At 47.5% G+C, this 16,639-nt stretch overlaps 1 protein-coding gene across 2 annotated transcripts; it reads left to right on the plus strand.

The window, feature by feature from the left end:
- The first annotated feature begins 575 nt into the window (after window positions 1-575).
- ZBTB37 (zinc finger and BTB domain containing 37) lies at window positions 576-12,067 on the plus strand. Of its 2 annotated transcripts, XM_074152313.1 has the most exons (5): window positions 576-699; window positions 2,804-2,915; window positions 4,388-5,340; window positions 6,730-6,829; window positions 9,091-12,067. In XM_074152313.1, exons 3-5 carry the CDS (start codon window positions 4,418-4,420, stop codon window positions 9,577-9,579), a joined length of 1,512 nt encoding a protein of 503 aa, XP_074008414.1. In that variant the 5' UTR covers window positions 576-699; window positions 2,804-2,915; window positions 4,388-4,417; the 3' UTR covers window positions 9,580-12,067. The 2 variants fall into 2 exon arrangements, with proteins under 2 accessions (XP_074008414.1, XP_074008413.1); XM_074152312.1 differs by lacking the exon at window positions 576-699 and having other exon boundaries at window positions 2,895-2,915; window positions 4,391-5,340; window positions 9,091-11,935.
- Window positions 12,068-16,639: the final 4,572 nt, after the last annotated feature.

A 16,639-nucleotide genomic window follows, 5' to 3' on the forward strand; every position in this document is an offset into this window, starting at 1 on the left:
CCCGCCAAGGACGCTCCCCCCGCCATAGCGCCGCGGGCTGACGGGCCTCAAGGCTGAAGCTCCACGGGCCCGCCACCTCCGTGGGGCCTGCGCTGGCCTCCCCTTCCAGCAACCCGCGTGGGGGCCCCCTCTCCCACACAACCCCCTGCTGGAGTCTCTGCTACCTGCCGCCCCCCCCCCAGGGCCGCCACGAGGCGGTGTCGCCTTAGAACGCTCCAGCGGCCTAGGCCGCAGACGGGGCCGCGCCGACCCAATCCACCACCATCCTCCCCCGCTAGCGCCCATCGGGGACCAAGCCCCACCCGCAGCGCCTCCACAACCTCCCTCGGAGCGGTGCAGGCCCGCATCGGGCGGGGAAAACACCCCACTCACCGCCCCGGCCTCGCAGGCCATTCTCCTGCAACAACCATTGCGGGCCGAAAAAAGGCCGCTTAACCCCTGCGCGCCCTTTATATAGTCCTGGCGCTGGTCACATGAGCGCGGCGTGGCGTGGCGTGGCGTGCGCAGCGAGGCCCCTCCCCTCTCGGCGTCACGTGTGGGCGTGGTGTGCCGGGGCGTGGCGAGGGGGGGGGGCCGCGTCGCGAGGGGGAGCGATGCGCGCCGCGGCCTCACGGGCGGGAATTTTCTTCCGGGGTGCGGCCCGCTCGGGGGGGGTTTCGCTTCCGGGACGGCGCTGCGGGCCCTTCCCACCCCCGCCAGGTCGGTACCGGCGCGACGCGGGCTCGGCGGGCCGGGCAGGGCGGGGCCGGGCGGGGCGGGGCGGGGCGGGGTGGGGTGGGGCGGGGGGAGGCCCGGGCCCGCCCCGCCCGTGAGGCGCCGTCACGCCCGCGGGGGCCGGCGCAGGGGGGCCGGGGAGCGCGGCCGCGCCCCGCCGCCGCTTCCCCCCCCCCCCCCCCCCCCCCCCCCTCCCCTCAGGGCCGTGGGGCCTCCGCCGGTTGGGGCCCAACCCTGGGGGTCCCCCCGGGCTCGTCCCGTCGCGTCCCTCCGGCCGGCGCTGTCCCCCGCGGGAGGGGGCGGGGGGGGGGCGGCGCCTTGTCAGCCCCACGGGCGGGACGGCGGGGGGTTGATTTGGCCCCGAGGGGTGAGGGGAGGGTGGGTTTCGGTTCCCTGCCTCCGCGCACCCCCGGGTTCGGGTCTTGAGGGGCCTCTGCGCAGCTGTCAGGGCTAAAAATTAACCGCAGTCGCCGCCCGCCGGGAGCGAAGGCCCGGACTCCTGGGTTACGAGTCATTTAGTGGGGAAACAAACGAGCACTGTTAAATTTGCTGGTTTGGCTGAGGCGGGTCAGGATGAGAAAGGCAGCGTCTCTCATCTCAAGTTAGATGTAATGCTGGTTTTATCTTTAGTAAGGTCCCATCGTAATTTGAAAGTAGTCGGGTTGACCGGTCGTAGCAAATCTTAGCCCCCAAAACCGAGACCTTTGACTTCCACCTCCTTTATACAGCTCCCCGGCTTGACAGTTTTCTGACAAAGGATATATTCAGGGTGAGCATCGTTTTGCTGCAGCGTGTCCCAGCTTTTTACAGGGGCTGGATGGGTCAAGAATCTCTCCAGGTCTCAGTAGTTGCACTTGCCTCACAAGGTGAAAGGCATTTTCTGAGATAAGCAAGTCCAAGCCTCAGCTGGTGACCCTTTAAGTTGTAATAAAAATAGCTACGTTTCTCAGTATGTTCTCTGTGAAGAGCGTTGCTCAGCAGGAGATCCCGTTCATCCTGCAGGTAAAGGCTGAGCCGATGAACTTGCAGTCCGGCACTGGGAGAGACAAAAATTGAGATGTCATTGCGCTGCCGGCTGAGGTGCGTAAGGTTACGATAGACCCCCTACCCGGGAGGACAGAAATCATCTTCTGACAAGAGCAGTTTGAACCAAAAAGACAGATTCTCCTTCCCTAGTCTCTGACTGAGGTTGTCCCCAAAGCGTATCATAAAATGCCGCTTCCTCGATACTGAGGTAACGAAGCAACATGGGTCCTTTCCTCCTGCCGTCAGCAGCAGACGGACTTTTCCCTGCCATTGGAGCAAAAGCTTGCAAATAGTTTTTTGGGCTCTCCTGGGAGCAGCTGACTTGTGACCGGGGCTGTATACAGCCACGCTCAGCAGTTAGTGTCTGAGTATTCTTTTTCCCCCTTCTCTCTCTCTACATCCCCAGTTGTAAACCCACCCCCCCCCCCCCGAGAAATGAACGGTCGGCCTCTGCCCCAGACTGGCCTCCCTGTGTGAGCCCACCTGGGTGCTTGCTGCCTCGGCAGGGGTGTTCCACCTCACAAAGGATGCCTGCCCCCCCTTTCCTTTGCTTGCCTTCCTTTGGTTGCCCTCCTTAAGAGAATGCTTTGGGGTTTATCACTTTAGAAACTGGTGGTTTGGGAAGATTATGAGATTAGAGGCTCCCCAGTCCTGTAAACGTTTGCACATACTCAATGTGATTTCGGCTGCGTGAGTGTTCCTAATGGTGTAAGTGAGAAAAACCCTGCATGTGCTTAAATGCTGCAGGGTTAGTGCTAGATGTACCTGCCCTGTAAGAGAGAAAATGACTTATTCAGGCTATTTGCACTTCCATTTTTTATTTTAATGACCATCGGTACAATATAAGCACTGAATAGACAGTGAGGAAAAATCAATTTGATAAGATTCAGTGCTTCTCTGTGGTTTGGGGTGGGACATCATGTAATAGTTAGCTAATCCTGCTGCTGTATGCTCCAGCAAAACAAAGAATGACAAAGCTTGACATTCTTGATTGTGCTCGGGAGAACCCAGTTCCTCCGTGATACATTTTTTTTTTCTTTCTTTTCTTTTTTTCTTTCTAAAGGGGAAGGGGGCAAAAAGTTTTCAGGCCTTCTTACTTCATCAGAACAAAAAAGTCAAACAACAAGATACCAGCCCCATTTCCTCCCCTTTGCATGTTACTCATAACGCTACAGGTAAGACGTTGGATTTCTTATCTCACCGTGTTTTGTGCATTTGAAGTTCTGCTGTTAACATTGTGTTGATGTGGACCTGTGTGCTGTAGTTGCTTCCTTGGTTTTTGTGGGTTTTATTGCTTTCTTCTAAAAATAGGGGAAGGGGAGAAGAAGCCTTCAGAGGTGTTGCTGTTAAGCTGCCCCTCGTGAAGTTTTGTGCACCCCTGATCTCACCTTCCCTGGAGACACGCAGCCACCCAGCCATTTAGTAATCCCTTTGCACGACTACACAAGATTGACAGGCTGTCCTGCAGCTTCAGGTTTAGTAACATATTTTGCCAAGTTTGCACAAAGTCTGCTTTGGTATCCGAACATGCGCTATCCTGCAACCTTCATAAATTAAAAAAAAAAAAAAAAAGTCCTTCAAAGGCACACATGCTTTACTGTGTGCTAGTCCCTTCAATTCTGGGATTTCTTGGAGCAGGCACTGTGAGCCTTGGTATTCCCAGCCTGCCTGAAATTGTTTTGATATCTGCAGCACTCTGCTTAATTGACACTTCAGATGCCATCCAGTTTGGAAGCTGTTATAGTCTTTAATGAACATATTTACTTTCCTTTTTTTTTTTTTTTCGTTTTGGGCAAGTTTACATCTAATTTTGGATCATTCTGAATTTTTACCATATATGGTCAGGGCTCCTTTTCAAACTTTGCCAAAATGAAACGTGGTGATCATAGAAAAATGAATTCTGGAAGGAAGACTAGGAGAGCTAGTTTGTTAATCCCCATTGTTCTTAAGTTATATTTTGCTGCATGCAATATCTCAAACTACACAGACGTCAGCTTCTTTTGCCAGGGAGTCACTTGTGCCCAGTGGATGGTCTGATAAGCTGGATTCTGTTCTTTTCCTTTCACCGGCGTGTTATATATTTTCTGCCATGGGTCAGAAACGCCACATATTAATAACTTGGGTTTAACGGTGTACTTAAGATGCCTTGAGGTCAAATGTGTGCTGGTCAGCTTTTGAAAAGTCTCCCAAGAGGGTTTTGTCTCCCTGTGTCTCCTTCCCGATTCCTGTTCTATGGAGGAGGGATAGCAATATTACTTTCCCTTTTCAAAGTGCTTAGAAGGTACAAGTGCTAAGTATTTTGATCCATTATGCAATCAGTTGCCTATTTTTAGTACCTGGACCATTTTTAATGTTCTTTGTGCAATGCAAATGTGCTTTCATTGAGGCTGACAGAACGAACTGTTTCAAGCACTTAAGCCACAGGGAATGGGGATCTATCGGGGACTGGTTTAACATAACTCTTGTGAAAGGTGGTGTACAGTACATAAAGATCAGAGGACTGCTGCGAGGTGCTTGTAAATTAAATGGTGAGAGATTTCTCTAAAAATCCCAGTATTTCAAATCGCATGAAAATAGGTGAAAAATTTTTTAAATGCAGATGATAGAGTAGCTCTGTTAATGTTGGTATTTTTTACCGCCTTTCCAGTAGGGTCGTGCACCTGCAACTGGGACAGCCATGGAGAAGAGTGGGAACATTCAGCTGGAGATTCCTGACTTCAGTAACTCTGTCCTGAGCCACCTGAATCAGTTACGCATGCAGGGTCGCCTGTGTGACATCGTGGTCAACGTCCAGGGGCAGGCTTTCCGTGCTCACAAGGTGGTGCTGGCTGCCAGCTCACCCTACTTCCGCGACCACATGTCCTTGAATGAAATGAGCACCGTTTCCATTTCTGTCATCAAGAACCCTTCTGTTTTCGAGCAGCTCCTTTCCTTTTGTTACACCGGTAGGATATGTCTGCAGCTGGCTGACATCATCAGTTACCTAACGGCCGCCAGTTTCTTGCAGATGCAGCACATCATAGACAAATGCACGCAGATTCTCGAGGGAATTCATTTCAAAATTAACGTGGCAGAGGTGGAAGCAGAATTGAGCCAGACCAGGACAAAGCATCAGGAGAGACCACCAGAGTCTCACCGGGTGACGCCAAATTTAAACCGTTCTCTGAGCCCGCGTCACAACACCCCAAAGGGGAGTCGCCTGGGCCAGGTTAGCACAGTGCTGGACATTCGGGAGCTCAGCCCACCTGAGGAGTCCACCAGCCCCCAGATAATTGAGCAGAGTTCAGACGTGGAAAGCAGGGAGCCCATACTACGGATTAACAGAGCGGGACAGTGGTACGTTGAGACGGGAATGGGAGACCGTGGGGGACGGAACGACGATGACGTCCGGGTGCTGGGAGGAGTACGCATTAAAACAGAGAACCTGGAAGAGTGGCTTGGGGCAGATCATCAGCCGTCAGGAGAAGATGGGAGCAGCGCTGAGGAGGTCACTGCTATGGTGATTGACACCACAGGCCACGGATCGATGGGCCAAGAGGCTTACACGTTAGGGTCCTCTGGGGCCAAAGTGGTCAGGCCAACCAGCAGTGAGATTGACAGGTGAGTTTTCTTTAACTTAATTACTGACCTTGGCTCAGTAAGAGGAGATTGTGCAAGATTTTCACTTGGCTGGGTTGGTCGCTTTGGAACATTTCGCCCTTCTATTTCCTGTGGCCACCTTAAGCATAAGCACTGAAGGAAGTTTTTTCCTGGTGTTAGGAAATGTATCCGGTTTGAGTTATAGTATTTTGGCTGGGTAGCAATAAGACCAGGATCTCCAGATACAGGCTAGCTTGAGAAATTAATTAGCACCTAGAGGTGCATAGTTTGGATTCTGTACCTCTCGGTGTTTCAATTGAGGTGGGAATTATGTTCAGTTCAGCCTCCGTAAATACTGCGCTCAGCGTCGGAATTAATGAGGTCACGTACAATATGTGTTACGCAAAGTGTCATTGCAAGGATGCCTTCTGGCCTGAAAATCTGGGAGTGGATCTGTCTGAGAAACAACCGGGTCACCAGCTGTAGGGCAAGAGGAAATTTTCTCACTGGTGGTCCAGGACAGCAGTGGGTTGTGGGCTTACATCTTCTGAAGCAGTTGAAGTGGGGAGCCCATCAGCCTCCACTGTTGTTTTGATTTATATGAAAGAGCAGGAAACCTTAATTGAAAATAGGTGGTGACATCTGCTGTGTTTTGATTCTCGATCCATCTGCTTCGCTTCCACTCCAGCATTTGTTTTATTACCCTTAGCTCAGACCAAAGAATGGATCTGATAAAGGGCAGATGTGTTGTGTTTGGGGGTTTGTATTTGTGGGGTTTCCCTTCACATCTGCCTCTCTTCTCTTCTAGCTCAATACCTCTGGTCCCATGGGGGAACAGCTACCTGGAAGCAGTGGATATTCTGTCACTTGTCGCTTAATCAATGTGTGGGAATGATCTTGAGCTGGCCCTTGGAAGAGCGATCCTCTTCTTATTCCTTAACTCTTTTCCGCGGATGAGCTGGTCTCGAGCATCTCTTTTTGCACTGCACTAAATATCCACTGTTTCCTACCTGGAATCCACCACATCACTTTTGTTTCACACTTAGAAAAGGGGGAGGAGGGCGAGGGTAGTGAATGAGAGGTGCCCTTAGAGAAACGGTTTCTTCCATTGTGCAGTTCCTGAGTCACTGGGCCCATATCGGTTTACTTGTGATGGCAACCGAAACGCTCTCTGTTACTAAGCTGGAAGCCAAGTGACTCAGTTTTATTTTTCAGATGTTAAGACTGAAACCACAGACCAGTATGACTTGGTTTTTCCTTTATACTTGTGCTATTCCGCCTCCTGCGTATTAGCTGGTGAGGATGAAAAGATGCTATACAGGTGCCTCTATTGCTCACCCGTTGTTCTAAACACCGTAGTGACCTGATGCCCATTAAAAACTCCGTTTACACTCTTCCCCTACCCCACAGATTTAGCCCTTCTGGCAGCATGGTTGCTGTGACTGAGCGGTACAGATCAAAAAGCGAGTCTCCCGGGCGGATGGATGAGCCCAAGCAGCCCAGTTCCCAGGTAGGCAGATCAAGAAGTTTGCAAGTAAATGTTGGCATTGAAGGTGAAGGGGACTGTGTTGTGATGAATATAATATTTTATATTTGCAAGCAATGCTTTTTGTGAAACAAGGACCTTTTACTGCTGCAAAGGGTTTAGTTGCTCACACTGACAATGTATGCTGTCGGTATATGATTTAAAACTGATTTTGGCTTTTGTTTGGGATTTCAGCCAGATACCTGGAAAACATGAGGATTTTCTCTTGTTGTCTGAGGGCATAGATACCAACCCTCGTTCTGGGCAGGCCACCAACTCCTGAGGAGAAACCCCATTTGCCTGCAGAGTTGGCTCTGCCCTAAAACACTGACAGCAAATATCTGAGCTGAGGGAGGAGGTGTTAGTTGGCTTCTGTGGAAGACTGAGGGGTGACAACAGCTGAACTTTTCCATGCTAGGATCAAAACCATTCCAAAAAGCCCTCCAAGCACTACACCAGTAAACCTTTAGGGTGGAGTGTCAAAGGACTGTGGATTTGTACAGAGGTCTCTGTCTCGTCCCCAGGGAACTGTGTTGCACAGCAGAATTTGCAACAAAAAGTAGCTCTGAATTCTCCATTTTCTTCGGGTACAGGCACAGTTTTGGGGTAGGAGGGAGAGACATGCAGAAATGCAGGAGGGCAACGGGCTATAGGGTGCAGCAAAGTAGGACTCGGTGGTAATACCTGTGCCTAATCATTTTGATCTAATTTTTTTGTTGCATCCAGTCAGTGTCACAGCACCACTGTAGTGCAAGCGTATCACCCAACGCTGTGTAGAATGACTCCTGTGTACTTGGCAGATAAGTCATGTGTCAGTTAGTAATCAGATGACTTTGCTGGAGGCAGGTGAGGAGTTACCAGGCAGCTTTGCCCTTGAGTAAGACCAAGTGAAGCAAGGGGAAAAAAAAATCATGATTGCTGTCTGCTGACTTTGTAATACACATCCATAAAATGAAATATACCTTTTTGTTCCTGTTTTGCCAAAGTTTTGTTTTGTGTCCTCAGAATACATCTAGAAAATTTTAGGTCAAACTAATCCTCCAGGGCAAACGTAACATACAAAGCAATTTTAGCTCTATGGACAGAAAAGCTGCTATTATTTCTCCATTGTGAGATGGCCTCAAACATAAAACCGCAGGCTACCACCTACATGGGAAGTATCACCTTCCGGTCTTCTGGTATTGCTGTGTCGATGCTAAAGATAGTCTGTCCCTTTCCCCTGCCCAGCGGCAGCGGTAGAGTGGAAAGAAAGTACCATAGCTTTGTGCATCTCCTTTAGTCCTGAGCAGCTTACCACTGCCTGTACAGTCGGATTCAACAGGACCTGGCACAGTTACGCTGCTGCTTGTGCATGCACAGCCCTGGTTGCTGAAGGAGAGGCCCCCTTGCTGTTGCACTGTTTGCTTGTCCGCGTTTAGCATTGTCGGGAAACAGCGTAAGAGCTGGGAGTGCAAATACTGCATTCTCCCGCACGGAAGCTGGCCGTTTGTGCTCATTCGGAATATGATAGCCAGAAGTGGCTGTCCTAGAGCCCGAGCTTGCAATTCAGGGTTACCCTTGGCTGTTTGTCTTTCTGGCTTCAGAAAATAATGAGGAGCCAGCTTAGTCCTTGCTGTGTGATTTGGGTCAGGCGTGCCAGCTCTCTGTGCTGCAGATCCTCCCCTGCAACGCCACAGGACTGGGGTGGATTACACAGCCATTTAGGCAAACGTGATTCATTATAAAATGAATCCTGAATGACACCTGAATAAATACCCGTGTAAATTGACACCTGAAGAGTTTCACGTATGATTTGTAGTTTATTCCATCTTCGTTTTACTGCAAGCTCATCAATTGCCTTCTTTTTTTAACCTTTAGTAAGTAAAGAGAGCGTGATATGCAGTATTTTAATCAAACTGGCCCAAGTTTTTTAAAATGTAACATGTATTGACACGTTTGGTCCAGAGCTCAATCAGTGGCTAAGCGCCCTCCTGACAAGGGCTGTCTTTTCTTCCCCAGATCTAGCAAATGACTTGGCAGAAGGGGCCGCCATAGCAGAGGTTTCTAATTGATTGCTCATTTGTCTTCAGCCCCAAGGCTCCAGTTAAGCACTTAAATGTGTGCTTGAGGTTGAAGATGTTAGTGCTGCTGATTTCAAGGTTTGGCACGTACTTCAGTGCTTTACTGGCTGGACTGGGGCCTGATCTTCTTTCCTGCAGTTTGTTTTAGGCTGCTTGTTATTTAAATCTCTGTTGCTTCCTTTGCAGGGGGAGGAATCGGCCATGCTTGGAGTGAGCGGTTACGTGGAATATCTCCGGGAGCAGGAGGTTTCAGAGCGCTGGTTCCGGTACAACCCACGGCTCACATGTATTTACTGCGCCAAATCCTTCAACCAGAAAGGCAGCCTGGACCGGCACATGCGTCTCCACATGGGCATCACGCCTTTTGTCTGCCGCATGTGTGGGAAGAAGTACACCCGCAAGGATCAGCTGGAGTATCATATCCGCAAGCACACAGGCAACAAGCCTTTTCATTGCCACGTCTGCGGCAAAAGCTTCCCTTTCCAGGCCATCCTCAACCAGCACTTTCGCAAGAACCACCCTGGCTGTATGCCTCTGGAGGGGCCTCACAGCATCTCCCCTGAGACCACCGTCACATCTCGGGGGCAGGCAGAGGAAGAATCTCCTCCACAGGAGGAGGCTGTCGCCGTGGGGGAGACGGCACAGGGATCTGTGTCCACGACTGGGCCAGATTGAAACACGGCTGCAGAGTCTGGGGAGAAAGGACCGTCTTCCCATTTTTGGCTCTAAAGAGTCAGCACCAACCTGGCAGGCTGGTACTGTAATTAGTGCAATGCCACCACTGGACAGACAGAAGCTCCCAAGATGTTGCCAAAATTGCAAAATCTTTCTCTCTCTCTCTCTCTCTCTCTCAACCCGCCCCCCCAACACACACACACGTAGAGTGTTAAAAGTTTTTCTCCCTTATTCCTCCTCCTCTTGGAGAAAAACGAAAACAACTGCGTCAATCAACTTCTTATTCAGGGATCGACAGGATTTTAAATTTTTTTAATGTTCCGTAGTGATCTGGGACGAGCAGTCGTTTGTATTTCTCGACAGCGTTTTGGCCCAGCAGCTAGGTCCCACTGGCCGTCAGCCGTGCAGACCCGGTGAGCCTTGCATGCGGGGCTGCTCCTCACCATATCTGCTGGTCCAGCTCAAGGGGAAAGCAGGAGCAAAGTGCCGTTGCCTTCCTCCATTCCCCAGGCAGTTGCCACGTTAAAAAAAGACTGTCCTGGTGGAACCTGCCTTGCCCGAGTGTGTTTATCCCTGTCTTATTTTTGGTGTGTCTCTTTTTACCTTTTTACTTAAACTATTATTTTAGGGCTTTTGGCTTGCCCATTCCAGGCGTGCGGCCTCAACGCCCCTTGTTAAAAGCTGGCTCGGCTATAAAGCGGTATTCTAGAAGTCAGCAAAATTTGAAACGCTTCAGCTACTGAAAGTGAAATTTAGCAGCTGTGAGGTTTGCATGAGACTGATGCGTTGGGAGAAGGGCTGGAGGGGTCTTTTGGAGGAGGTTGTCCTTTGCTGTTGCTGATCTGGAGAGTTCAGAGCATTCTGATGTCCTGACCGGTGCGCTGCCGTGCTTCAGGTGTTGCCGAGCATTAGGAAGAGCTTTTCTGGACGGGCTGAATTGCGGAGTTAGAGGCTGGCTACCAAAGTCGTCCTTCACCCCTCCTCCCCCCTCGACACGCACTTGATCTTTTATAACAGCAATATGGTACACTGAAATACTGTTGTCCCAGCCAAGCAATCATGGGTGGTTGCTTTTAAACGTGTTTCTACAAACTAGTTTGATAACTTTTTTATCAATGAAATGCAAAAAGAAAAGAAAACCCTACTTTATTTCCTTGTAACGGTTCAGGAAACTTAAAAGTGAATGGTTCCTAGAGCAATCACAACTCTGTTCCCTCGCATGGACTTAAACTTTTGTATTCTAAGCAGCTCTGATGTTTAGAGCAAGTTAAGCAAACCTGGAGAGACATGCCTGCATTGTGTATTGTAGGTGTTTGCACGTGCTTACGTGTTTCATAAGCGGAAAAGCATGGGACAGGTAGATAAGTGCAAATATCTTGACATCTTTTGAAGAAGTCTTTTAAAAAAATATGCAATACTTTAAGAGTTTTCTCTGGTTCTGATGCCAAGTTGTTCATGACGGAGGGGGAAAATGAACGACAGGTTGCGCAGATTGGGTTCGGGAGAGGACGTTTGGTTGAAGGAGTTCACTTGAGGATGTATAACGTGTACAATAAGGAATGATGAAGTTCTGATCCTTAGGGTTATGGGAGGAACAATGAGACACTGAAAAAGGAATACGCTTCATCCTGCTTTGGCAAAGCAAGCTGGGTGAGCGGTTAGAGCGTGGGCTTGAGACTTACCGAGTGAAAATAAAGCTTGCCCCGCAGCCGGACTGCACAATTTTGAACACACAGAAACACGTCCAGCCCTTGCTTTGCCCACCTGCAAATTGGGACTCGGGATCATTTCCTGCTTCTTTAGAGGGAAGAATTTGGAGAAGGGTGATGTATTCCTGCCTCGCTTTATGTGTTTTTCTCTTTTATAAATGAGGAGTCTCACTGTTCCTCCCATTTCTCTCCCAAAAAGCAGACGTGGCTCTAATGTGGTTTTTTTGTGTGTGGGGAACGGAAGGACTTGGTGCCAGGATCACATGTAACAGGGATGTGCTCCTAAGAGAAGAACCTTTGCAGGTGTTCCGAGCCGGGCGCCTGCAAAGTACAATTTCACTGACCATTTCAAACAGGAAAACTGATATTTCACCTCCATTTTCCTTCTGTCCCTTCTTCCTCCTCTCCTGTCAAGTGCATCGTCACACAGTGAATGATTTTCTAAGCGGCCACCCGAGGGACCAGCCCCATTGGTTTTCCTGTCGAAGGTCAAACGGGATTGTACCAAAACAGTAAGGTTGCCAGAGAGCGGTCGCAGAAGATGAGAGATAAGAGGGTGGCTAAGGTAGGTTTCGTTGCAATCAAGGTGCGGGGAGGAGTGGAGATGTGCAGAGTATGCTGCTTTAGTCATAGCTTTTGAAGTTACCAAAAATCAAAGAGAAAAAAGTTAAAAACTTTGAAATCCTATCCTGTTCACACTAGAGAGCATCAAAAGTTACTTTTAGTTGCTTAAAAGATTTTTAAGTGTTTTAAAATAGAACTTTTAAAAGAATACTACCAAACTATAAAAACATAAAATTATTTATATACATATATTATATATAAATATAGTGGGAAAGTTTCCCTGCTAAGCTTGCTGTGAAGAGAAGGGTGAAGGTGCAGTAACTGCTATACAAGCAACATTTTTCTGAAACAGATGGCAACCGATCCATCAAAGCGTAGTGATGAAGGGCTGACATAAAATGGTGAATGCCTTTATCCGTATGACATAGCTGTGAGTTTCCTGAGCAGGTTTTTGTTTTACTGTATCGATACTGTGAACGGAGGAGCATCTTGACAGCCCAGGGTGCCAGCAGTGCGTCCTGTTTTGCTGATTCAGTACTTTCAATTGGCCTGGTGAAAACCATGAAATTGTTCCTTCATATCATACTAGGCTAATCTGAAAACGAAGCTTGTGAAAGGTTTTTATTTTTTCCTCTTTTGTGTTGGATTTGTTGTTTTTTTGGGTTTTTTTGGTTTTTTTTTTTTGGTGCAGAGGTTGCCACTGTATAAACTCTCATTTCTGATTGCATGCAAAAGAGCCAATATTCTTGCCCGGGCCTCACTGAGGTGAAGTTTATAGCTTGTAGCTAGAGTCAGTATAAGGTATGGTAGTGGGAATCATTTTAATATTATTTCTGTACATTTAATGGATGTGTATGTGTATGTATGTGTGAGAATCACGGTGTCTCTAATGTTTTCTTGAACAGCGCTGAAAGCAGTGTAGGCCTATCCGTACTAGAAGACGGAACCCGTTCAGAGGAATCGTTTATTAAACTTTTCTTTCAGTAGTTGACTTCCTCAGTGCAGATAAGGCCAAGGTTCAAGAAAAAAGGTCGTATATGGTATGGAAAAACCTCATGTTAATTTTCAAGCAGCGGTGTAGCTACTTGGAGCTGCTTCCCATATCAGAATGATACCATCTTTCATTGCCTCTCCGTTGGCAAACCGTGTAGCTCTATGGTTGCACCGAAGCTGTGGAGAATCAGATGCCAACTTGCCAAGTGCAGATGCTTCTGTGATGGGTCGAGGCACGGCTTTGCATTTCCACGTCTAGCTGCAGCTTTTCCCCCTCTGCCAAAACTGTGATTTCAACTGTGATTTAAGGAGGATGTGAAGAGAACTCTGTTGTATTTTAATACCTCTGTACGTAACATTTCTGTCCGCTTCAGAGTTAGGGCTTACTAACCCATTTGTTTGCTTGCCTCAGGCAACAGGGGAAATACACTCTGTTTCTGCAGTTCTCTTTCTCGGAAGGGGAACACAGTTCTTTGCTGCAGCAGAGAAACCTTCCAAATGTGAAGTGTTGCAGTTTTCTCCTTGAGCCTGCAGAAAGCCCCGGTGCCAAGTCACAGCAGAGTGATGTGACGGTTGCCGTGGCCATTCTCTGCTGCTGCCAGGTTCCCTGTGAATAGCTGTGAAAATAACAAGAATTATGTTAATACTGTGCTGCTGCTTTGGGGAAAAGCTAAACCTCTTCCTCTCTAGAGGATGACCGATGTGAAGCTGGGAAAGGGAAAAAGCAGAAGGTCTTTTTGCTCTCTTGCAATGGGAGCACGTGAAACCAAACCGTGCTTCTTATTTCCAGCAGCTAGGTAGAGAGGGATGAATGAGGAGGCTTTATGAAATGTGAATTTATAACAGAAGGCTGAGAACACACTTAGAGCCGCTTAATAAGAGCTGCCTAATAAGATCCAGGGGTATCAGCCTGGTAAGAGTCAGAGCAGCTGATGCAGATGGCTCCTCACTTGTCTTCCCAGCATTGTCCAGCCATCAGGTTCAGTCCTTTGACTTACCTACATCTTCTGTACAATATTTTCAAGCTGTGAGCTGCATAATTTAACTTTTAGAAGTTTGAGTGGCAGAAAGGCAGAATGAATAGAAAGCATTTTGTGTCTCTTCTGCTGTTTTAAATCCAGCCGAGGTCGGTAGCAGCTGATTCTTATTACCATCTGACAGCTATTCAGAGCTGGAATTGCATTTGGAACAAACTGCACTCTTGCTGAAAAGCATAGCGGGGCAGGCTTGGTGGGGGGGGGCTCAGAGCCAGGATTTCAGCCCTCTGTGAGATTAAGGTTGAAATGAATTGACAGGACAGATCTCCCTGGTTGTCTTACTCTTGTTTTGTGACAGCTAGGTGACTTTGTTTTCCAGGGCAGGCCCTCCCACACCTCTCTGCAGTAGTAATTTCACTTAAAAGTGTGATGCCCAGTTCGGTAAATGATTCTAAGCGGTCCGGTCTTTGAGCAGAGTCCTTCTGCCGCCTTCGGGTGATTCAACCCTAATGATGCATTTCCAAGAGCAGAGTTGTAGCTTTTATTTGCTGCTGATTTCATCACTCCTGCAGAACCCAACGTATAAATAGAAAGACAGCTGGAAAGGTGCAGTTTATTTAGGTGGAAGGTAGCTTGTGAGGTAGATCAAGTCATGAATCTTTAAAACCAATAAGAATTAGCACCCCTTAAATGTATTATTTTAAATTTATAAAATTCTCCTCTTTGAGCTGTGACACACTTGCCAATTTAGCCATACCATCATCCAAGTGTTTCTGCAGATTAGCGAACACCAAATGCTGTTCTTGCTCTAGCGGAAGTATTTTGGGGATGGGAGAAGTCAAGGAGCTGTAATTCAGGAAACTTCTAATTTTTGTCAGGGTTTGGGCTCCGAGTTTCCCCTGGGAGCTGAGCCCATAGCCAGGACTGCAGTCTGAAAGTCTGGGGTCTTTTGGGAGCTGCCGCTGACCGCCAGTGTAGCCTCGTCTGGCAATAATGAGATTCTCAGAGATGAGCATTACTCCTGCCACAAGGTGAGATCCATGCACAGAGCTTTGATGTCTTCAGTGGAAGGTCCTAAAGAGGAGCTAAGTATCTTTATTTTAATCATTGTCATTCAAAGGATATTTTAATACAAAATACATACATATATATGTATGTACATTTATACATATATATATATATATTTGTAACCAAATAAAAGCTAGAACTATGCAAACACTACTGGCTGCTGCTTGAAACTAATGTCTACCAGAACATTTTGGAATAGAGTAGATTTGGAGCAGATTTGTTGGGTGTTTTGTTGGTTTTTTTTTTATTATTTTAAATAAAATGCAGCAGACCAAAGTTTTGCTGCAGTTAGTCTTAGTAGAAACTTAGGTTATTGCTAATCTGGAACCCACTCAAGTAGGTTATAAAATTATCTGAAGAGTCCTTCCATCTCTAAAATATTTCCATCTGCCTTGGTTTATTGCCAAAAGGCTTTCTTTTTGAAACATAGGAAAACACAGAGGCTGGGACTAGGAGAGATTGAATGTGGTGTTTGGGATGATAGTTAGAAGTAGAATCAAGAAAGGACTGGGAGCATTTTCTTTTGGACGTAGGATTGAGTTGGCTTCAAGGAATCTCCCTACTTGTGAAAATGACCGTTGCTGAGATGGAGGCAGCGATCGAAGCATCACCGGGCTGAATTCTGGTCCCTGTGGAGGTATCAGAAATCTTCCCGCTGAATCTGATGGTACCGGAGTTTAATCTGCTGGGAAAAATTTCATGTGGTTTCTACCATTTCTTTGTGTCGGATCCGATCTTTGCTTTTAGGATTAACTACACTATATCCAACTGTAATCTTCAGTAACCTTTGACTTTTTATTCCTAGGGACTGTAGAAAATTCAGGTTTCCTGTAACATTATCCTCATCCCAACTGTGAACAAGTTACTACTGCTTCTTATAATTTATTGTCTTTCTGTTCCTGAACGTCTGTGTAACCCAGCTGTTTACCAGCACCACCCTCCAGTGCTTCATTAGCTTTTATGCACAGGGAATTGTTGCAATGGAAAAGTTGACCACGCTAGTTGGAAGAGTAGAAGCCTTTGGAAAATGACTTTTGCTTCCTCTAGCTGTCATTAGAGAGTGCACACACACATACCTGTATATACATATATATGTATACATATATAAAGTGTTTCAATATAAACTCATTTAGCATTAATCTTATTTAATTTATATTTTAATCCAGTTGTAAACCAAAGTATTACAGCTTGTGAAATGATGTGTCTTGGAAATAGGAGGAACCTTTTTAGATGGTAGCTCTGAAAGATCTTTGCTGACAAAAATGCGGATACGAGTAAGACTTAAGAACTCGTGCTGGCGAATCCTAGAGCTTTGCAGCCTTGGAAGGGCTTAAGACTTACTTGCCGAGTAAAGTTTGATGGTGGGGAGGCCAGTGTGGGTTACCATTTTTAAATACTGTTGTTGTTGTTGTTGTTTTGTTTTTTTTTTCTCATTCAGTATAATTAGTATTGGAGGAATTGCTACAAGAGCGGTGTGGCGGGGGTGTCTGATGGAGATGAGGCACGTGGTTAAAGCGAAGGGAGCTATGTCAGGTAGCGCTGTTTGCTTCTGGTGTCTTCTGTTCACAAATCTGGAGTGATGTGTACTGTGTTCAGCTCTGGGCATCTCGGTACCGCCTCGTCAAAGGACCCTGCAGGGAGCCGGTCAGTCGATGGTTTGAATGAGCGCTTTAAAAGCGTGACTCAGCAGCGTTTCTGCTGCTGGGCTTTTCCAGCAGAATCACTTTGGAGTCTCTGTCACTCTGCTGT

The sequence above is a fragment of the Numenius arquata genome, chromosome 8 (assembly GCF_964106895.1).
Source record: "Numenius arquata chromosome 8, bNumArq3.hap1.1, whole genome shotgun sequence".
Taxonomy (NCBI): domain Eukaryota; kingdom Metazoa; phylum Chordata; class Aves; order Charadriiformes; family Scolopacidae; genus Numenius; species Numenius arquata.